The sequence below is a fragment of the Primulina eburnea genome, chromosome 18 (assembly GCF_022965805.1).
Source record: "Primulina eburnea isolate SZY01 chromosome 18, ASM2296580v1, whole genome shotgun sequence".
NCBI classification, from domain to species: Eukaryota; Viridiplantae; Streptophyta; class Magnoliopsida; order Lamiales; family Gesneriaceae; genus Primulina; species Primulina eburnea.
In genome coordinates, this window is record NC_133118.1 from 10,870,331 (window position 1) to 10,894,576 (window position 24,246).

The following is a 24,246-nucleotide window of genomic DNA, read 5'->3' on the forward strand; positions in this document are numbered from 1 at the left end:
CATTTTCCTGCCACCAGGATGAATGCTAAAACGACTGTTGTGCGCTTCTGTCAGTATTCGCTGTCTTAAATCCGAAACATTCGGTACAACAAGACGATTATTCACATACAAAATATCATTTTGAACCTGATATTCCGATCGATGTCCAGCTCTGACCATAACAATCGACTTCTGTATATTCTGATCAACTTTCTGAGCTGCTTTAATTCTCAAAATCAGCTCTGGTTCAGCTTGAATAGTATATAATCTCATAGGTCTTCGATCTGTCTCAAATACTAATCAAGACAAACAACAATCTTTTATCAAATTTGAGACACCTATCGTCGATAAGGATAAAGAACATACCTTTCGACTCAGTGCATCAGCTGCTGCATTGGACTTTCCTGGGTAGTATTTGATTTCACAATCGAAATCTTTAAGCAAATCAAGCCATCTTCGCTGCCTCATATTCAATTCGGATTGTGAACACATATATTTAAAGCTCTTGTGATCAGAATAAATTTCAAATTTCTCACCGTATAGATAATGTCGCCATATCTTCAATGCAAAGACAATGGCTGCCAATTCAAGATCATGAATTGGATAACGAGATTCATGGGGTTTTAGCTGTCTCGAGGCATAAGCAATCACATACCCCCGCTGCATCAAAACACAACCCAATCCTCAGTGAGATGCATCACAATAAACAACAAAATCACCAGTACCTGACGGGATAGTCAACACTGGAGCACTGGTCAATCTCTTCTTCAATTCGAGAAAACTGGATTCACATTCCTCAAACCAGACAAATGGAGCATTCTTCTGAGTTAACTGTGTAATCGGTTTGGAAATTGTGAGACCCCGAGACTAAAATAGCTTTGATGGCATTTTGGTAAATAAGTTGAAAAATATTCAATTTATTTTGATGGCATTTTCGTAGATAAGTTGAAAAATAATGAATTAATTTTAAGGGCAAAATGGTAAATAATGACATATCTTTTTCATATGAAGTCCAAATGATTTGAAACTTAGATATGACATAGAAAACTCAAAGATAGAGAAGTTTCATGTTTTGAGTTTTGGAAAATTTGATTGTTTGACTGATCCGAACGGATATATCGATGTTAAAATGTTAAATATTATATATTATATTATATTATATTAATAATAATTAATATTATTATAATAATATAATATAATATAATATTTAAAAAAAAGAAAATCTTAAACATTTAAACGGTGGAATCGAAAACACAATTCCACCGTATCATTCTTCCTTCGGCGACAGAGAGGTGAGGTGAGAGAAAACAAGGTTTTTCGATTTTCTTTTCGATCGTGCGACTTATCGATTTATCCAATCGACGAACTGACTTCAGTTCTGGGATCGTTGAGACGAGGTCTTCGATTTGAGGTATAAAAATTTATATTTTTGGTGATGTTTAAATTCGTCGATTTTTGGAATAAATCCGATAAATTGTTAAATCATACTTGAATTGAAGATTGTTGAATAGTGTATGATTTTAACGAAGAAGAGATGATTGTAGTGATGTTATTTTGAATTATTCTCAATTTATTATAATTAGAGAATTTTAATCATTTGATTGAGATTGAAGAATTATTTGTCGGTTATATATGCGGTAGAATAACTGACAAGAAACTAAGTTTTGAAGTCGGAATTTTATTATGATATGATTTTGATTTGATATGAATTTTTGAAGTTTCAAATGATATTTGAAACTCATATTAATGATTTTGGAGTATGTTATTGATTGGAATGAGTATGTTATTGATTTAGATAAAGTGTAATATCAATATCTTCAGGCTACATCAACTGGAAACGAAGAATTGAGGTATGTTGCGACCGGGTAACATACGACAGGTATCTGTATTATATGATATATGTCGGTTTGATTGGATGGATTGGATTGGAATACGTGTCCATGTGCCTATTTGATGATTTGATGTGGCATACATGACATTGAGATTTGAGTATCGATGTACAAAATAAATGTTTTGTTAACACACATCATTTTATGCATACATCGATACATGACATGCACGTTGAGCTATGATCCTTGGATACCCTGATATGATTGGATTGGATTCCGGGGTTTGTGAACACAATCGCTATGCCGGTATTATATGACCCGTAAAGCATAGACAATTGTGGCCCCATATGATTGGATATGAGATGTGGGATTTGATGGCGCTTTGCCGACGCTATCATACGTGTATTCCCATATCGGCCGGTGTGCCAGCTCGAGCATTGATTTGATTTGATAGCGATTCGATTGATTCTGACATGTGCTCAGTGGATGGGCATTTGACCTGATACCTCCACGACATACATGCATTGCATACCATATATCATTGTTTAGATATCTGTGTTATATATGATTGGTTTTTCCATACGGAGCTTTGCTCACCCCCAAGGGGGGCTGTTGTTGTCTTTGTGTGTGGACAATGGTAGGTACTCCAGGATATCAGGAGACCGGAGAGGGTACTTCTGGTGGGAGCCACAGCTTGGGCTGAGGTTTATGTTTATGTCTTGTTCCCAGTATATATGTATATGTATCTATATACCGGGGCATGTCCCGAGGATATGAGATGTTTGTATGTGATTGTTTGTGATTACGTGTGGGCATGATTATGACGTGAGATGAGATACTATTTTTAGTATTAAAATAAAATGACTTGGGCTCATTGTAAAGAAAATTTAAACTCGTTTTCCGCTGTGATTAATTAACCCTAATCAGATTGCATTGTAATAACGATTAGGAGCTAAGGGCCCCACACAGATGGTATCAGAGCATAGCTGGGAATACTCTATTGAGTCTTGTGTACACGTGAATAGGCACAAACGAACTGTGCGTATGTGTTTGACTTATTTGTATTACTTTCTCTTATGTGATTTGATTTGAGTAAGTATCTGATGAGATTGATGATATGAGATGATGAGATTATGAAATTGATATGAAATTGTGATATTCATCGTTTGATTTGTAGATGGATCACACAAATGAGACTGCGAGTAGCAGTACTGAGAGGATTGTTGGGCAATTTGAAGGATTGTCCATGGATGTGGTGATGGCTCGATTTCAGGATTTGAAACCACCGAGGTTCTTTGGCACTGAGAGTGCAGAAAGAGCTGAGGCCTGGCTAAAGGATATCGAGCACTTGTTTAATATTGTGGAATATTCCAAGGCTCGGAGACTGAAACTTGCTTTGTATCAGCTGAAAGACCGAGCTAAATCTTGGTGGGAAGCCGCTGAGATTGGATTGAAAAAGGCCGGGACTGAAGTCACATGTCTTCAAGGCCCAGTTTTTGGAGCAGTATTCCCCTCCTTCTTATTATACTTCTCAGGAGAATGAATTTAATAATCTGCAACATGGAACGATGTCTGTTGCAGAGTATGCTTCGAAATTTTCTACGTTACTGAAGTATGCACCTCACGTAGCTGGAAATGCGAGGGCAAAATATAACAGGTTTGTAAATGGTTTACATCCTACTTTGTATACCTATGTTGTTTCTGGATTGCCTACCAGCTACGCAGAGGCAGTTGAACGAGCCAAGGCAGCCGAGGCTGGACTTAGGAGGGGAGGCCCACAGTATACTCCTCCACCTCCGGTGTCAGCTCAGCAGCCTACTTTGCGACCGAGGGGTAATAAGTTCAAGAAGACTGCTCTGCTTCTTCGTCTTCTTCGAGTTCGAGTGGATCACAGCGAGGGAGTCTTGTGATTGCTCCCTACTGTAGTCATTGTGGAGGCAAACATACTATCGAGCAGTGTCGAGGTATGTTTGGTACTTGTTATCAGTGTGGGCAGGAAGGCCATTTCTCTCGAGTATGTCCGAACAGGGGTACGACTTATGCTCAACCCCAGGCAGGATTTAGAGGTGGCCCTGGTATGACGAGACCTGTTGTTCCTGTTCCATCTTTTCAGCAGTCGAGTGTCCCACGATATCGAGGACCGGGTGGTGAGAGTGCCCCAGTTCCTCCTCAAGTGAGAGTGTATGCCATGACTGAGGATCAGGCGAGAGAAGCTCCTGGAGGTGTGATTGCAGGTATTTGCACGCTTTGCGATTATCCTGCACGTGTTTTATTTGATACAGGAGCATCTCATACATTCATATCTCATGCATTTGTTGCATCTCACGATATTGAGTGTACCTCGTTGTATGATACTTTGTCGATAGCCACACCAGCAGGGAAGATTATTTTGTCTGAGAAAGTTGTGCATAATTGTGTACTGATCTATGAGGATAATGTGATATTTCTGAATTTGATTGTCCTCCCTATGCACGACTTTGATTGTATTGTTGGCATGGATATCTTGACGACAAATCGAGCTACTGTTGATTGTTGTAATGGAGTGGTTCGATTTCGACCGATTGATGGACCCAAGTGGAATTTTTATGGCAAGGGTTCCCAAGCCAAAATTTCATTGGTATCTTCCTTGGAAATGTCTCGATTGTTGATTAGCGGAGATGAGGGTTATCTTATCTACGCTATTGATATTTTGAAGAAGGAGTCTTCCTTATCTGAGATTCCTGTTGCGAAAGAATTCCCGGATATATTTCCCGATGAGATTCCTGATTTTCCTCCTCATCGAGAAGTTGAGTTTAGTATTGATCTTGTGCCGGGAACTGCGCCTATTTCTAAAGCTCCTTATCGCATGGCACCTCTGGAACTGAAGGAATTGAAAGAACAATTACAGGATCTTCTCGATAAGGGATATATTCGACCGAGTGTATCGCCTTGGGGAGCTCCAGTTTTATTTGTTCGGAAGAAAGATGGTACTATGCGAATGTGTATTGATTATAGACAACTGAATCGGGCTACTGTGAAAAATAAGTACCCACTTCCTCGTATTGATGACTTGTTTGATCAGCTTCAGGGTACTTCTGTATACTCGAAGATTGATCTTCGTTCTGGGTATCATCAAGTACGTGTTCGAGACGAAGATGTGCCCAAAACTGCTTTTCGTACGAGGTATGGCCACTATGAATTCTTGGTTATGCCTTTTGGTCTTACGAATGCTCCTGCTATCTTTATGGATTCGATGAATCGTGTCTTCCGAGATTATCTGGACCGATTCGTTATTGTGTTTATCGATGATATTCTTGTGTATTCGAAATCGAAAAAGGAGCATGCTGAACATCTGAGACTGGTACTTCAAACTCTTCGTACTAGTCATTTGTATGCCAAATTGTCCAAATGCGAATTCTAGATGACAAGGTAATATTTCTGGGCCATGTCATTTCGAGACATGGCATATCTGTTGATCCTGCGAAGGTCGAAGCGGTATTGAATTGGCCGAGACCTACGAATGTTCCTGAGATCCGTAGCTTCATGGGTTTAGCTGGATATTATCGTCGTTTTATTGAAGGATTTTCGAAGATAGCTAAACCTATTACTCAACTGACACAGAAGAATCAGAGATTAATTTGGTCAGTTGAATGTGAAGCTAGTTTTCTTGAATTGAAGACGAGATTGACCACAGCACCTGTGCTTACTATTCTCTCAGGTACCGGAGGATTTGTGGTGTGTACAGATGCGTCTGGTAGAGGTTTGGGCTGTGTTCTGATGCAACATGGCAAAGTGGTTGCTTATGCATCTCGTCAATTGAAATCTCATGAAACACGTTATCCTGTTCATGATCTCGAATTGGCTGCCATTGTGTTTGCTTTGAAGATTTGGCGCCATTACTTGTACGGAGAAAAGTTTGTTATCTATTCGGACCATAAAGTCTGAAATATCTCTTTTCTCAATCTGATCTGAATATGATGCAACACAGGTGGATGGATCTCCTGAAGGATTTTGATTGTGAGATTCAATATCACCCTGGATCGGTGAATGTTACTGCGGATGCCCTGAGCCGTAAAGTTCATGATTCTGTTTTAGCTTCTGTCAATGTCGCCAAAGTACATGAGGATATTTGTACTTCTGGTTGGACTTTTCACTCGAATTGGAATTCTGTCACTGTCTCAGCATTGCAAATTGAGCCGAATTTGATATCAAAGATACGAAAGTCCCAACGAAGCGATGCTCAGATCCAAAAGTCGAAAGAACTGGTATCGGCCGGACATCAGTCTGGATTCCAGATTTCTTCTGATGGTTCTTTACGACTTAATGGTCGGCTGGTAGTTCCCGATGACTCTGATTTGAAATCTGCCCTTATTCGAGAAGCACATTGTAGCAAATACAGTATTCACCCTGGAGGCCGAAAGATGTATTTGACATTGAGACCTCAATTCTGGTGGAGACGTATGAAGAAGGACATTGCTGAGTTTATTTCGAAATGTCTTGTCTGCTAGCAAGTGAAAGCCGAGAGAATGAAACCTGGAGGATTGCTCCATAGTCTTGAAATCCCGAAATGGAATTGGGAACATATTGCTATGGATTTTGTGACTCATTTACCTCGTTCTCCCAAGGGCTGTGATGCTATTTGGGTGATTATTGATCGACTTTCGAAATCTGCACATTTTATTCCGTATGAGCGGACTTATCCTTATAATAAAATGGCCCATTTATACATTGAGAATGTTGTGAGACTGCACGGTGTGCCAGTCTCGATTGTATCTGATCGTGATCCCAGATTTGCTTCTAAATTCTGGGGTAGTTTTCAGGAAGCGATGGGTACGCGTTTGGCTATGAGTACTGCTTATCATCCTCAAATGGATGGCCAAACTGAGCGTACGATTCAGACTTTAGAGGATATGTTACGTGCGATTGTGATGGATTTCAGAATGGGATGGCAAGATGCCTTACCATTTGTTGAATTTTCTTATAATAATAGTTTTCAGACGAGTATCGGTATGCCACCGTTTGAAGCTCTATATGGGAGACGATGTAGATCACCGTTATTCTGGGATGAGATTGGTGAGAGACAATTGACTGGACCTGAAATGATACAGGAAATGAACGATAAGGTTCAGCTGATTCGGCAGCGGATGAAAGCTGCTCAGGATCGTCAAACGACTTATGCGAATAAACGAAGACGACCCTTGGAATTCCAGAAAGGTGACAGAGTGTTTTTGAAAATATCTCCCTTTAGAGGCACTGTTCGATTTGGCATGCGAGGGAAATTATCTCCTCGTTATGTTGGGCCATATGAGATTCTTGATCGAGTTGGTGATCTTGCGTATCGATTGGCATTGCCACCAGCTTTATCTGCTATTCATGATGTGTTTCATGTTTCTATGTTGAGGAAATATGAACCCAATCCATCACATGTGCTTGCGCCTGATGAGGTTGAACTGGATCCTTCTCTTTCCTATGTTGAACAACCTGTTCGCATTATGGATCGAAAGGAGAAGATATTGAGAAATAAATCGATTCCTCTGGTACGAGTGCAATGGACACGACATGGTGTGGAAGAATCAACGTGGGAATTGGAGAGCAAGATGCGATATTCGTATCCGCATTTGTTTGATTCTATGACATCTGTTCCATTGTATTCGATGTATTACGATCCTTTTTCTGATTTTAGCTTTGATATGTACTATAACTGGTGACATATATATGTTTACCAATGTTATGTATATAGAGATGTTTGAGATTTCGAGGACGAAATCTTTTAAGAGGGGGAGAAATGTGAGACCACGAGACTAAAATAGCTTTGATGGCATTTTGGTAAATAAGTTGAAAAATATTCAATTTATTTTGATGGCATTTTCGTAGATAAGTTGAAAAATAATGAATTAATTTTAAGGGCAAAATGGTAAATAATGACATATCTTTTTCATATGAAATCCAAATGATTTGAAACTTGGATATGACATAGAAAACTCAAAGATAGAGAAGTTTCATGTTTTGAGTTTTGGAAAATTTGATTGTTTGACTGATCCGAAGGGATATATCGATGTTAAAATGTTAAATATTATATATTATATTATATTATATTAATAATATATTAATAATATAATATAATATAATATTAAAAAAAAGAAAATCTTAAACATTTAAACGGTGGAATCGAAAACACAATTCCACCGTATCATTCTTCCTTCGGCGACAGAGAGGTGAGGTGAGAGAAAACAAGGTTTTTCGATTTTCTTTTCGATCGTGCGACTTATCGATTTATCCAATCGACGAACTGACTTCAGTTCTGGGATCGTTGAGACGAGGTCTTCGATTTGAGGTATAAAATTTATATTTTTGGTGATGTTTAAATTCGTCGATTTTTGGAATAAATCCGATAAATTGTTAAATCATACTTGAATTGAAGATTGTTGAATAGTGTATGATTTTAACGAAGAAGAGATGATTGTAGTGATGTTATTTTGAATTATTCTCAATTTATTATAATTAGAGAATTTTAATCATTTGATTGAGATTGAAGAATTTTTTGTCGGTTATATATGCGGTAGAATAACTGACAAAAAACTAAGTTTTGAAGTCGGAATTTAATTATGATATGATTTTGATTTGATATGAATTTTTGAAGTTTCAAATGATATTTGAAACTCATATTAATGATTTTGGAGTATGTTATTGATTGGAATGAGTATGTTATTGATTTAGATAAAGTGTAATATCAATATCTTCAGGCTACATCAACTGGAAACGAAGAATTGAGGTATGTTGCGACCGGGTAACATACGACAGGTATCTGTATTATATGATATATGTCGGTTTGATTGGATGGATTGGATTTGAATACGTGTCTATGTGCCTATTTGATGATTTGATGTGGCATACATGACATTGAGATTTGAGTATCGATGTACAAAATAAATGTTTTGTTAACACACATCATTTTATGCATACATCGATACATGACATGCACGTTGAGCTATGATCCTTGGATACCCTGATATGATTGGATTGGATTCCGGGGTTTGTGAACACAATCGCTATGCCGGTATTATATGACCCGTAAAGCATAGACAATTGTGGCCCCATATGATTGGATATGAGATGTGGGATTTGATGGCGATTTGCCGACGCTATCACACGTGTATTCCCATATCGGCCGGTGTGCCAGCTCGAGCATTGATTTGATTTGATAGCGATTCGATTGATTCTGACATGTGCTCAGTGGATGGGCATTTGACCTGATACCTCCACGACATACATGCATTGCATACCATATATCATTGTTTAGATATCTGTGGTATATATGATTGGTTGTTCCATACGGAGCTCTGCTCACCCCCAAGGGGGGCTGTTGTTGTCTTTGTGTGTGGACAATGGTAGGTACTCCAGGATATCAGGAGACCGGAGAGGGTACTTCTGGTGGGAGCCACAGCTTGGGCTGAGGTTTATGTTTATGTCTTGTTCCCAGTATATATGTATATGTATCTATATACCGGGGCATGTCCCGAGGATATGAGATGTTTGTATGTGATTGTTTGTGATTACGTGTGGGCATGATTATGACGTGAGATGAGATACTATTTTTAGTATTAAAATAAAATGACTTGGGCTCATTGTAAAGAAAATTTAAACTCGTTTTTCGCTGTGATTAATTAACCCTAATCAGATTGCATTGTAATAACGATTAGGAGCTAAGGGCCCCACAGAAATACTCGAAAAATCTTTAATGAATCGGCAATAATATCCTGCCAAACCCATAAAACTGCGTATCTTTGGTACAGATGTCGGTCTCGGGCAAGAAATCACGGCCTCAACCTTACTGGGATCAACGTATATCCCGTCTCCGGATATAATATGCTCCAGAAATACCACCTGTTTCAACCAGAACTCGCATTTCGACAGTTTAGCATACAGTTTCTCTGCCCTCAAAATTCTCAACACAGTTCTTAAATGCTTAGAATGCTCCATCACATTCTTTGAATAGATCAAAATATCTCGATGTAAACAATCACAAAATCATCAAGATATTACTGATACACACGGTTTATTAATCCCATAAATACCGCTGGTGCATTCGTCAAACCAAATGGCATGACAATAAATTCATAGTGTCCATACCTGGTTCTGAATGTTGTCTTTGAGATATCAGAATCCCTGACTCTCAGTTGATTGTAATAGCCCAACCTTTTATCATGTTAATCCTTATGGTTTATTATTGTTATGACCGTGTTTTATGCTTTACTGGTTGAGATTATGTTGAATGGTTATTGTTTATGGATATCTTTATTGAAACGGTTATTGTTTTGGCATTATGTTCATAGTTGGTGATGGAAATGAATGGGTAGAATAGAAAGTTGATTTGAGCCAAATAGAAAATGAAAGTGCAGAAATGGTATGACAAATGTGGCAGTAGTTGTGGTGTTTAGTATAATGTTTTGTATATTGATCCAATTGTGGTGAGGCCACTTCCATTAGAAAGATAAGATATAAGGCTATAACTTTCTTATTTTGAGTTTTGTTTAAATCATTAGGGAAGACGAGCCAAAAGTTACCCGAAGTGTGTCGTGTGTTTCGTTGTTCCTGCACTGACATATGTTGGGAGAATGGGCATAACGTTTTACTCAGACCTCCAAATGACCTGAAATTTGGAAGGGTTCAAGAAAACACATAGGGCTACAACTCCCAAGTTTACAACTTTCGCTAATTCGGAAGAAAAAATGCAGTTTTGGCCCTTGGCAGAGGGTACACGGACCCCCACACGGGGTCCGGGTCCGGCCATGCAAAATGAGTGATTTCCCGAGTGTACACGGACCTATACACGGACTGGGGCACGGGGTCCGTGTCTATGGCATATAAAACATGTTTTTATGAATTTGGAAGGCTTATTAACTCATTTCTCAATCCTTCTCCTTATTTCTCTACTTCTCCATCATATTCCATCGATTCAAGTTTTTTTTCTCCAAGGTTTTCCTCTCATTATCTTCCACTCCAAGTCAAGGATTTTAGTTGTATTCTTAGTGGTTTCCACCTTTTCCTCCAAGCTACAAGGTAAGGATTATAGTATGGAGTTGGAAGGGTTTTTAATATTAAGGTTATGTGAAGGGTTAAGTTGAATTGATGGATTCTTTGGATTATTGTTAATGATTCATAGTTATTATTGTGTTTCTTGTTGTAGGAATCCTTTGAGATCGTCATAGCCACCTTATTTTTGATTGGTTGTAAGTAGAAACTTCTCCTTTTGCTCACATGATAAATATATGTATATAAGCCATGTTTATTGATAATTAGCTCCTTTTATTGGTATATACTTGATTGATATATTGTTATATGTTCATTGTTCAAGTATTTTCATTGGATTCATTGATCAAGGAGCTAATAAACCATTGTGTCCATCAAGTGTTTGGTAAAATACCTCAATGAAGCTTCCTATGATTAAAGCCAGAGAATGATAGTAATTCATGCATGTCATTGGCCAATCACATGATTCTAAAGTATCTCTCACAGTATTGATATTTATATCAAAGAGATACTTGCCACAGGTCACAGGTCACAGGTATGTCATTTCCTTCCTTTAATTCATTATATTATACCCTTTACATTGATTGGAGATTTATGATTCATTCTTTACCGCCATTGCCACAGCCATGATCAAAGCCAAGCTATGTATATGTAATTGCTATGTACAGCTTCTTACTTACTGAGATTGTTCTCATTCCAGTTATGTCATGTGATGCAGGTGATAAAAAGGACTGAAATTGATTGTTCAAGGCGGGGGAAGTCATATAAGAGGCCAAGGGAAAGACTTTCTATCATGTCTTTTTTTAAGGGAGGAGTGAACATATATAAAGTTTTAAAGACATCGTGTATTTGGTTGAATGTGTTGGCTTGTCGTTATGTGTTGGAGAATATTTTGTGAATGTTCATATATATATTAGTATAAATTATGTTTATATTGTTCTTTCCCTTTAAAATGCAAAGGCTTCCGCGTATGTTATTTCTTTAAATTTAAATGTCATGGGAGTGGGGTGTTTCAATTGGTATCAGAGCGAAAGTTCTTGGACCGTATATGACTTCTTCTACCTAGGACAATCCGGTATGTTTTCGATCCTGCATCTATTGATTTTAACATTGAGAGTTGATCATATTCCATTATTATTGATGTATTTTCTTCATATCTATGTTAAAGTGAGCTTACGTGTAGGAAATGCCTCCTAAACGAAAGGTTACTGAATGGGATGATAGGACCCCTACCACTGATAGGACTACCAACGTTGTAGATGAATTCAGTAAATTAATACAAGAACAGGCGAAAGTTCATGGTGAACAAATTCAACAGTTGTTGAGCCTGCATACCTCAACCCAAGGTCATGGTCAAGGAAGAGGACAGATTAGAGTGGAAAGCACCGAAGGTAGTTCCTATGAATTGTTCAGGCGTATGAACCCTCCCGAATTTGTCGGTGGTGCCGATCCACTCGTAGCTCTTGAATGGGTTAAATCTTTGGAGGCTATATTTGACTATTTGAAGTTCACTGATCGAGATAGAGTGAGCTGTTCTGTGTTTATACTAGTGAAAGCTGCTCGCATCTGGTGGGAAGCTACGAAAGTGACGGTCAATGTTCGCGTGTTAAAATGGGATGATTTCAAAGAGTTATTTTATGCCAAGTACTTTTCAAGAGAAGTTAAAGCAAAGAAAGTTAAGGAATTCCTTGCATTGAGTCAAGATTCATTGTCTGTTGCTGAGTATATATTGAAATTTGAAGAAGGATGCGTGTTTGTTCCATTTATTGCTGAAAATGATAAAGACAAAGGAGAACACTTCCTTCGTGGGTTGAAACCAGAAATTCGAAGGGATGTTCATATGGCCAAGGTGATCACTTTTCAAGACATTGTTGAAAGAGCCTTACTTTCTGAGCACGATGAACAAGAAATTGAAAAAGAGCGGCAATTAAGAAGGCAAGATTTTCAAGGGAGAGGGCAAGGGGCAAGTACTAGTGCTCGAGGTGGTCACAAAGGAAAAGGCAAAATGGAACAACACAATAAACCTTCTGCGCCTTCTTCAGAGATGGAGCGACCATTATGTCCTAAATGTGGCAAGCCACATAAAGGGGAATGTCTAAAGGGGATCGGTTAAGGTGACCGGAAGCGCAACGGAAGCAACAAAAATTTCTAAAATCATATTTTCTATCAAAAATTTCGGCCACCATGACTAAGTGTAGCAAATACAATAAAAACACATTCATAGGGTGTTTGAGAGATATACCTATCAATCTTTAAAAGATTGATTGTGGCTCCAACTTTGTTGTTGAACAACAAAGCTCTTGTATGGCAAGAAAGATCTACAAGCTCCACCTTTCTTTTGGACTCCTTTCTTCCAATCAAGCCCACCACCAACTAGGTAGATCCACCTTACACTTGCACTAGAAAATGTATGGCATTTTTCTTTGAGAAGTGAGTGTTTTTCTCCAACAATTGAAGAACAAGAAAAATGAGAGAAAAATGGAGAGAATAATGTGTGTAGTTTCGGCCATGAGGATGCAAGAATGAGGGAGGGGAGACTTGTCTTGGTAGTGGAAAAAGTTGTCCCAAAAAGTTGCATGCCATGCCTTGAAAACTCAAAAAGTAGTCTCCCAACCTTTCACCTCCCATGCATGCATATTATAAGGTTTTTATCAAAATGAAAACCATGGACTAAATTTAATTATCTCAAACATATTTGAGACTAATTAAACATTACTTGAATTTACCCAAGTCCCACTAGTTAAACAATTAATTTAAATTGAGCTCTACAAGACTCAATATAATTTAATTAATTCAACACTTGAATTAATTTAATTATTTTGGACTCTACTAGGTCCACTAGTGTTTAATTAATTCAACACTTGAATTAATTTAATTTAGTCCATAATAATGTTTATGAAAATCACAATTTTCAAATACATTATTCACTTGGCCAAATTTTAATTTAGGAACACTTCCATAAATCAAAATTTACATTTCTCTCATAGAAGTCACACTTCTATTTTTCTTTACACTTATAAACTCATTTATAAGTCGTTCAACACATTGAACTATTTTCTCCTTTATAGAAGTCATACTTCTAATTTTCCTAGTCATTTATAAGCCGTTCAACACATTGAACTATTTTTACTTCTCAACGGGATCTAGAAAGCTAGTACTTGTGTGGCCCTCAATGGTTCATTGATACAACTAGCTGTGGGTTCACATCTCCATGTGATTCGGACTAAACATGTCCTTATTCGAGCATACCCCAATTGCTCCATTCTTACTTATCAACACCTTGACAATAAGAACGTCAGAACTCAAGTCTGATAGTACCCAACCAATCACGTTAAACGCCTAGCAGCATCGCTTACGTGATTCCCTAGGTATCACATGATAGTGCCTGCAAGAACCATTCAATTATGGTTAGCGTACAGTACGGTCCCTTCAACACATATATCCCGATCGATTCGACCACCATTGGTTTATCGAGAGTTTTCAATGAATCGATACTATGTGTCATGTCGTAGTTGCATCGATGGTGTAATCTATGAAACCCCTTTCATAATTACCACCATACTCTGGCCAGAGATTTCAACCTACATACACATGATAACACATAGGATATCCATACCCGAAGGTAAGCGGTGAATCCCCGACTACAATGCATCGACTCCTATATGTTTCGACAGATCACCCAATCTTGCCACCTGATGACCCCATAAGAGTCGGTAAACAAGTCAAAGTGAAACGCTAGCACATAGAGTCTCAATGTTGTCCCGGGTCATAAGGACTAATGGTGTACAACCATAAACCAGGACTTTTCCACTCGATAAGTGAGAACCACTTGGAAAGTCCTTTTATGGAGGGTTGTTCAGTGCACTCTACCAGGAGCACCTATCTGCATGCTCGGACATCACAATGTCCCCTACCAATGAAACATGGTACTCACATCGCAGATACTAGTCTCGAACTCGAGCGGCCTATATCCTTCTTAGTGGCGGCTGAATCGACTAGGAACCGTTTAGAATATACAGTATTACAAATATGAGTTTCATGATACTCATCATATGAGCATCTCATATTCTTTCTACTATTTGTATATTCAAGGGCTTTATCTATGCAGCTAGCATGGGTATACAGATAAAGATTTGCCAAAATAATAATTTCAAATATTATTAAAATAAAGACTGCTTATACATAGAGTTTCATTGTGGACACTCGGCCAACACTTGGCTCGACGGGCACCTACTCTAACAATGTCTAGTGGGAAGTGGCCGATGTTATAGATGTAAAGAAATGGGGCATACCGCACAAAAATGTCCTCTTTCCTCTGATAAAGGAAAAGTTCAAGGAAGAATCTTTACGATGACAAAAGAAGGGGCCAATCCTGATTCTTCAGTCATATCAGGTAATATTATAATATCTGGAAAGGAATCACTTACATTGATTGATACTGGTGCAACTCATTCCTTTATGTCTGAAGTATTTATGCACTCCTTATCTCGCGAGCCTACTATCATGCCTTTACAATTCAATATTATGTTGCCTTCTGGTGATGAAATTTTTCCTACAAGTATTCTTAAGGCATGTCCAGTACAGATAGGTTCGAGATTGTTGTATGCTGATTTTATTGTATTCCAATGGTTTCTTTCCATGTTATTTTGGGTATGGATTGGTTATACGCTTATCATGCTGTGATCAACTGTGTGAAAAAGACTGTGAGGTTTGTAACTGATTGTCATGAGGGTGATGAATTTATTGGGCTAGGTTCCTCGTTAAGTATTTCCATTATTTCTTATCTCCAAGCTACGAAATTATTGAATAAGGGTTGTACTGGTTTTCTTGCCTTAGTATCAGATGTGAATAGGGACAGTAATGTGCAAATTCAGAATATTGATGTAGTTCAGGAGTATCCTGATGTATTTGCTGATGATGTGCCTGGATTACCTCCTGATCGAGAGGTAGAGTTTGTTATTGAATTGAGTCCAGGTACAGCCCCAATTTCTAAAGCTCCATACAGAATGGCTCCAACTGAAATGAAAGAATTGAAGAATCAATTGCAGGAGCTAATAGATAAAGGGTTTATCCGTCCTAGTTCCTCCCCATGGGGAGCTCTAGTTTTATTCGTGAAAAAGACCTCCAAATGACCTGAAATTTGGAGGGGTTCAAGAAAACACATAGGGCTACAACTCCCATGTTTACAACTTTCGCTAATTCGGAAGAAAAAATGCAGTTTTGGCCCTTGGCAGAGGGTACACGGACCCCCACACGGGGTCCGAGTCCGGCCATGCAAAATGATTGATTTCCCGAGTGTACACGGACCTATACACGGAGGGGGGCACGGGGTCCTTGTCTATGGCATATAAATATATGTATATAAGCCATGTTTATTGATAATTAGCTCCTTTTATTGGTATATACTTGATTGATATATTGTTATATGTTCATTGTTCAAGTATTTTCATTGGATTCATTGATCAAGGAGCTAATAAACCATTGTGTCCATCAAGTGTTTGGTAAAATACCTCAATGAAGCTTCCTATGATTAAAGCCAAGGAATGATAGTAATTCATGCATGTCATTGGACAATCACATGATTCTAAAGTTTCTCTCACAGTATTGATATTTATATCAAAAAGATACTTGCCACAGGTCACAGATTACAGGTCACAGTTGTAATGCCCGAGAATTAATCACGATTAATTAACCATTATTGCGTACTAATTTAATGTGATTACGAAAGGGCTAACCGAGACACGAAATGAGATCGCGTGTGGAAATTGATGTGCGAGAACAGAAGGATTGGCGCACATGCGCGACTATATGCGCGCACATGCGCGAGGGTTCCAGTAGGGTTGGCGCACATGCGCGACCTAAACTCGCGCACATGCGCGAGACAACCCGAGAGGGGGGTATTTTGAACAGACGCCCCGCGCATATGCGCCGAATAGGGCGCGCATATGCGCGAGTCGCGCATATGCGCGGAAAGTGGCCGCGCATATGCGCGAGACGTGCAGCATGCACATTGAGCCACTCGTCCTTTGCCTGTACGTTGGTTTATATATATATATATATATATATATATATATATATATATATATATATACATGCAAACCGTACTCAGAAGAAAGAAAATCGAAAGTTAGAAGAAACTTTTGATCTTTGAGTTTAGAATTCGATTTGTGAGAAATCCGTCCGTTAGATTTTAAATCCGACTTCGGTACCGTGCTCCTAGCAACGCAGGCTACTACGGGACGTAAGTTTTATTACGTTTTGACATGTTTTGAAATTATGATGTTGTTAGAATTGAATACACGTCATATATGCTGTTCTTGACATGTTAGACAACGTAGAATCGAAGTCAGATTAAGAAACAGACTGAATATGGAATTGTTATGAATTTCAGAATGAAATTGACTAGAATTGATATCAGATTGGTACAGTGGTTGATTGTAAATTATTGGAATTGGTATAGACTGATATAGTATTATCAATATCGCAAGATTGTACGGTTGTACTATCAGAATTTGATAAAACAGAGATGTTATGATTTGACTAGATTATTGATACCGAGAATATTGATATTGTCATTGCCAGATTGAACAGTGACAGACTTTGAATCAAGACTTCGATTGTATCAGATCGACAGCAAGAAAGGTATAAATAAATGTTGATTCAGGATTGCACAACTCGAGTTAGGTTTGACTTGAGTTTCCCTAAATCACATACTTTATTTATTGCATTGATATTTGCAGATTATCAGATTTGATATGTTTAGGTATTGACTTAGAACAGAGTCAGAGTCCGAGTCTAGTGCAGATCAGCCTAGCTAGGGCAGAACCGCCGAGTCTTTCTCAGAACCGATAAGACTCTAGACTTACGGTGTATCGAAGAGCTTTAGATGTAGATCGACGTCTATCGAAGAGCGGTAGTTTTTGACCGCCCGAGCGCCAATGCTCAACAAGAATTATTCCCGGACAGAACATGCCGCGCCCGAGCGGTAAAGATCGACCGTCCGAGCGCCGCTTGAGAAACATGAAAATGAGACACGTTTCTTTAGGCATGCAAGTTGAAGTATATATATACATATCACTTCATTCCTTAGGATAGAGACGAAGGAAGGGAAAAGAGAAGTTCACAGAAAATCCTTACGCCTTTATATTTCGATCCGTCCGTTCGATTTTGAATCTGACTTCTGTACTGTGTTCCTATCAACGAAGGCTACAACTGGACGTAAGTTTTGTTGAGTTATGGAATTGAATAGAATTCATATATAGTGTTCTTGAGATATTAGACATCGTAGAATCAAAGACAGATTGAAAAACAGACTGATTATGGAATTGTTATGAATTTCAGAGTTGATTGGGTTGAGATGTGATATCAGATGTGTATCCTTATTGAGCATGAGTTGCAGGAATTGATATGTGTCGAATTGTATTGCTGGGTATATTGGAATTGTGCAGTTATGCCGTTGAAACAGAATGTGATTTAGTTCTGATTATATCCAGTATCGATTGATTGGGATATTGATATTGTATTCCTCGTTACTATTATTACCACATTGAGTATTGACAGGCATTGAATCCGAGACTTCGACAGAGTCAGACAGATATAAAGACAGGTATAAATAAATGTTGATTCGGGATTGCACAACTCGAGTTAAATGTTTGAGCAATCAAATAATAATAAATGCTGAACTGAGGTCCTCGGGTCCTACTACTGCCGACTCGAGCTGGCTCACTGGTCCCCGCCCTCGATCCCGACATCATCAGCACCTACAAAAATCAAGTCTAGTGAGTCTAAAGACTCAACATGCATATATCGTAAATAACAAGTAAATAATATAGTAAAATTTGCATGGGATAAAATATCATGTCATGAGGCATAATGTGAAAATATCGTGTCATGATTAATTATAATACGTGTATAACTTAACTGGAAATCACAGTGAAAATGGTTGCTCCTTGGAGCCCTGTCATGAAATAACTTGTAATAATTTTCTGGTGAGATTATGGTCTACGCAAGTGGTCCCTGAACTGAACTGAACTGAACTGAACTGAACTGAGCTGACCGGTAACTGGCGATCGGACCGGTAACTGGCGACCGGGTTTAATAATGTACGTTTGATCAGACTACTGCCACAGTATACTGGGTGAAACAGCTGAACTGACCGGTAACTGGCGACCGGACCAGTAACTGGCGACCGGATTTAATAATGATAGTAAAGTGACCACAAGCAATATCGCATAAATCTCAAAAATGAATATTTTTGCACGTAATATAATTAATTAACATAATTAAATATCATGTAATAATTTTACTGATTGGATTGGATTGCTCCCAGGCTCTCTGCAACCTAAATATGCCATGAAAATATGCAATAGCTTTTACTTGACCAAACTATGCAATTAAATCCGAAAACTGAGACAATTGCGCCTAACGACTTCGTATTTAATCATGACTCTGTGCCAACCCGAACCAACACCGAACCATCAAGTAGTCATGATTAAAATACGCCTAAAATGATGAAATAATGCTCCTAAAATAGTTAGGGCCGAAATCTAGGTGAATGGAGGCCAAAACATGAAACGCTCTTTCGAGAGTCAATTTGGCACTCGCACCGTAAATTCTCTTACGACCTCAAAAATGATCTGAATCACGAACGAACAAAAACATGACCTTCCTAACTTGATGAGGCACTGTCCAGTCCAAGGCCATAGGCTAAAAGCCAACCAAGAACTCGAACGAGCCACTGAACCAATGCATCACTTTCTGTCCACAAAATACAGCAGCATGCTTGCGTTTCCTTATGTCGTTTTCGAGACTACCAGCCATTGGGGCTTGAACCACCGACAAGAAGCTCTTACCAACATCCCAATTAATTATTTGAACCATGGCTAAGGGCCCTAGGCCAGCCACAATTCACATCACACCAGCAACAACCGAAAAGTCCCAACCGAGAACAAATGCTGCACGTCGGGGCATTGTTCTTGTTTTGCTGTCACCGATCGTTCTAGTTGCCATTTGATTGACCAAGACACGATCTAGAAATCTAGTGTCATGGTATGTACCATGGCTAAGGTCCATAGGCCAACAAAGATCGACACCATTCCACCAAATTCGAAACACACATGCTGGAAAAAGGGGAGGGCCGAAAGGATGTTGTGCTGTTCTTGAGTTTTAATTTAAAAACCGATTCACCATGGACCAAGCCTCCAAAAAGGCAACTTAGTAACGTCTTAGACATGCTAGGGAAGTGTTCTAATCATGGCTATAGGCCTTTTGGGCAGCCATGTTCAGAAACTTTTCCCTTTGACAGCAAACTAAATTTTCGAAACTCAAATGGACACAAATGGGGATTTGCTGTCATTTTCTCGACTTCCAGCGTTCATGGGGTGACATGAATGGACCAACATGGCCCTAATGCATCCTATTACATGTCTAGATGTTTCCTTGGGAGCCTGGAATCGAACCAATACCTGAAACCATCAAAACAAATGAAACCGTGAAGCTTGAAATGGAGGGGCCGAAATCTGCATGTTTATTTTTCTAAAAATTCTTGGTGTGTTTCGGTTTTTGCAATGGAAATGATGATCATGTAATGAAAATAAATGATATAGGACTTGATTGAAGAGTCAAGGAAGAACATATGCATGCCTGGTTCGTTTTGAAAGAAAAACGAATGAATAAGACGACTCGGCGCGGAGGAGGTGGAGTGATATTGCTACCTTGCTTCTTCACTCGGTTTTTCCCTCTTGTTAAAAGCTAGCACCTCTCGAATTTTACACTCTGAAATGGCTCTGAATTCACTCCAAATTTCTGGTGGAGAGGGGGGAGAAATGTTGGTTAGGGGGGTGAGGGAAATGTGTGCAATATAATGGAGAATGCAAGACCAAGTCTCCTATTTTTTAAATTTCTAATTTGGTTTGCTATCAAATCTTCTTGGGGGAATGAGGTGACCGATTCTACCATGCTCAACAAGGCTAGGATAAGGTTGATTATTAATTAAATGGTGCTCCAAAAAATCAAAGGATTATCCTACTAATTAAATACAAAGAAAGGGTCAAAGGTCGTGAGTTGTCAAGGAATGTTCTAGCAACTAAGGGTGGCCGAAATTTATCTAATAAATGGAAGGAAATATTGTTTAGTTAGTAAATTTTTAAACCTTAAGAGCCTCACCTACCCTTTAATTAATTTAATGAATTAACACCTCAATTAAGGAACCTAAATGAACTTATTCCCTACTCACCTCAAGTTACTAAAATAATTCCTTAAACCTCCTTTTAATTTAAATCAACTTATTAGCTAGCTAAAATAAACTCTGGGAATGATTTCTTAATCTTAAATTCTATCTCAAAACTACAACTCCAGATCGGCCTCACTGAATTAACTGAAAAGATAAAAATTTAAACGACTGCATAAAATAATTAACTTTAAAGAAAAGAATTTAAATACTCATGAAATAAAATCATTTAAAATATGCATGGCTTATACGTAGTCTAATTTACGAGTTCTACACGCATCTTCATGAACCGCTCATAGATAGCCTCCGGCCCCGTCTGTCTGGCTCCCACTACATTGTTCCCCGCAAACTGTGAGAAGAACTAAGTCATCCCAGCTAGCATCTGTGCATTCATGTCTGGTGGAGGGGGTGGTGGTAAATCTCTCTCCTCGTTCTCATGACGATGCTCATCACCTCCCGTGCGATCAATAATGCATCTAGGAGGCATGATGTTCCATAATTATAACCCATACGTAACCAACATGCATAATTCCACTATTTCTTTAAATTTAAATAAATACTGTATAATCGTAATCTTGACATAAAATCGTTCATGCAATCATGATGTAAAAAAATTTCAAGCTTTAAACTAAATGCGTAATCGTAAAACTTACAGACCGAAGACGTGACTTCTTGAGCTTCTCGAGAGCAGTAGTAGTACAACCCTTTACAAGATCATAGGCGCTAATACCAACTGTAAAGGCGCGTATTTCGTATTCATATTTTAGCGGAATTATTAAAAATTTATAAATAAATAATTATCTTGCTTCATTTATAAAATAAACAAGTAAATAATTTTAGCTTTAAAATAACAGCGGAAGTCAACATTGTATTTCCAACAACAACTTAAAATAATCCAACATAATAAAATTTAGTTTGAACGCTAAAAAGTGCATAAACTAAAACATGAGGTTCTCGGGTTTACTACTGCTGCCCCAAAATAGCTCACTGGTCTCCGCCCGCAGTCTCGACCTCATCATTACCTACAACAATCAAGTCTAGTGAGTCTAAAGACTCAACATGTATATATCGTGAATAACAAGTAAATATATCATAAAATCTCCTGCAACGTAAAAATATGGTATCGTAAAGCGCATGGTGAAAATCGTATCATGAATAATTATAACTACGTGCATATCTGACAATCATACGTAAAAGCTTTGCTCAATAGAGCTCTGCCATATCATATCATAATTTTCATGTAGAGATAATGTTTCTAAGCAAGTGACCTATAACATAACGTGAGTGCCTGATCAGACTAAACCACAGTATACTGGGCGGTAGAGATCACCACAGCCCTTAGACTGGATATCCGCACCCATACATAATCGTATACCTGTCGTAAGTCACCGGGTGGAGAGGTCCTCGGTTGCGCCTACCGACTTCCAAACCCATAAACATAAGATGGCCACAAGACATATCGTATATATCTAAAAAATAAACAGTTTATATTTTTATGCACGTAATATAATTATAACCTTATTTTTACCGGATGAGTTGGATCGCTCTCAGGCTTGCTGCAACCTAATTCTATTATGTGACAAATGCAAATATTCATATCTTGACCAAAACTGAACAATAAAACAAAAAATCAGACCATTATGATCAACAACTTAATTTTTCAATCATGGCTTCGTACCAAACCGAACCAACATTAAACCGACATTTAACCATGATTAAAAATACCCCTAACATACAGAAAAATGCTCATGAAGACTGGAAAACACGAAAATTGGTGAATGGAGGCCAAAATCATGAAACGTTCTTTCGAGAGTCACTTTGGCACATTGCACCGTAAATTCTCGTACGACCTCTAAACTTAACCGAATCACAAACGGCCAAAAACATAACTTTCTTAACTCATTGAGGTACGGTCCAGTCCAAGGCCATGGGCTAAAAGCCAACCAAGAACTCAAACAAGCACCAAAACCGAAACTGAAAGTTGCTGTCAAAATACAGCAGTAGCAGCTTGTGTGTTTGTGGTGTAAACTCTGAAATTTAATGACCATTGGCTGGAACCACCGACCAAAGACTCTTACCAACATCCTAAGGCATTGATTAGACCATGGCTAAGGCTAAAAGCCAGCCACAACCCAATCAATCACCTTGGACAGTATCAAGATTCTACCGAGCACACCCATTCTGTGCAGTGGGATGTATTGCATTGTTTTGTCATCTTAGATCGTTCCAGTGGCTACGTGATTAACCGTGGCTCGATATAGACATGATGAAGTGTTGTATCAACCATAAATATGGGCTAGAAGCCAACCAAAAACCACACAACACTCCAAAACCGAAGCTCACTCCTACAGATTTCAATAAATTTCAAAACCGAGGGACATTTGCCATGTAAATGTAAACATCTGATGAAGCCGTGAACTAAACCTTGAAAGGGTGATTTGATCACGTCCTAGAAATGATAAGGGAGGGTTCTAACCATGGCTACAGCCCCTAGGGCAGCCAGGATTCGAATACACCCCTTAGACAACTCAATGACAGAAACTTTGACACAAAACTGTAACTCATGGAATTATTGTTGTCAATTCTTTGTTGTGCGTGTATGGACTTGAACCATTGAACCAATAACACCCTAACACATTCTAATTTATGCCTAGAAGCAGCCTTGAGTGCCTGGAACCGAACAACATCCTGTAAGCAACAAAATTCAGCAAAACCGTGAAGTCGAGAACAAAAAGTCGTGAGTGCTTTGTGCTGGTTCATTACAATGTTGCTGATATATTTCGTGTTGTCTCCTAAATCTTGATCATATACTGCTTTAAAATATCTAATATGGCTTGATTGAGGAGCAAAGGAACAAAATATACATGCCTGGAATTTGTTTTGACAAAAAAACAAATCAAAACGACGAATACGAGCGGCGGAGTCGGAGTTGGATTTCCTTTCTTGTTTCTGTGCTGTTTTTCACGATTTCAACAACTGGTTCTTTCTTATATTTCGAATGTAAGGGTGGGGGAATTCTAGGTATGGAAGGTGAATGATATAAGAGGTGTTAAATAACTCTAGCTTGAATTGCATTTAGTTGAGAGTTACAAGTGAGAGTTTGAATGGGAATTGAATTGTTTCTTCACCTTGCTGTAGCTGCTCTTATTCTTTTATTCTAGCTGCTAACTCACGATTCTAAGCTGCTATTTCTTGATATTT

General features: G+C 38.5%; 1 protein-coding gene across 1 annotated transcript; it reads left to right on the forward strand.

Moving 5' to 3' along the window:
- The first annotated feature begins 15,442 nt into the window (after positions 1-15,442).
- LOC140819108 (uncharacterized) lies at positions 15,443-15,949 on the forward strand. Its single transcript, XM_073179118.1, has one exon. The coding sequence runs from the start codon at positions 15,443-15,445 to the stop codon at positions 15,947-15,949; it is 507 nt and encodes a 168-aa protein (XP_073035219.1).
- The last annotated feature ends 8,297 nt before the right edge of the window (positions 15,950-24,246 follow it).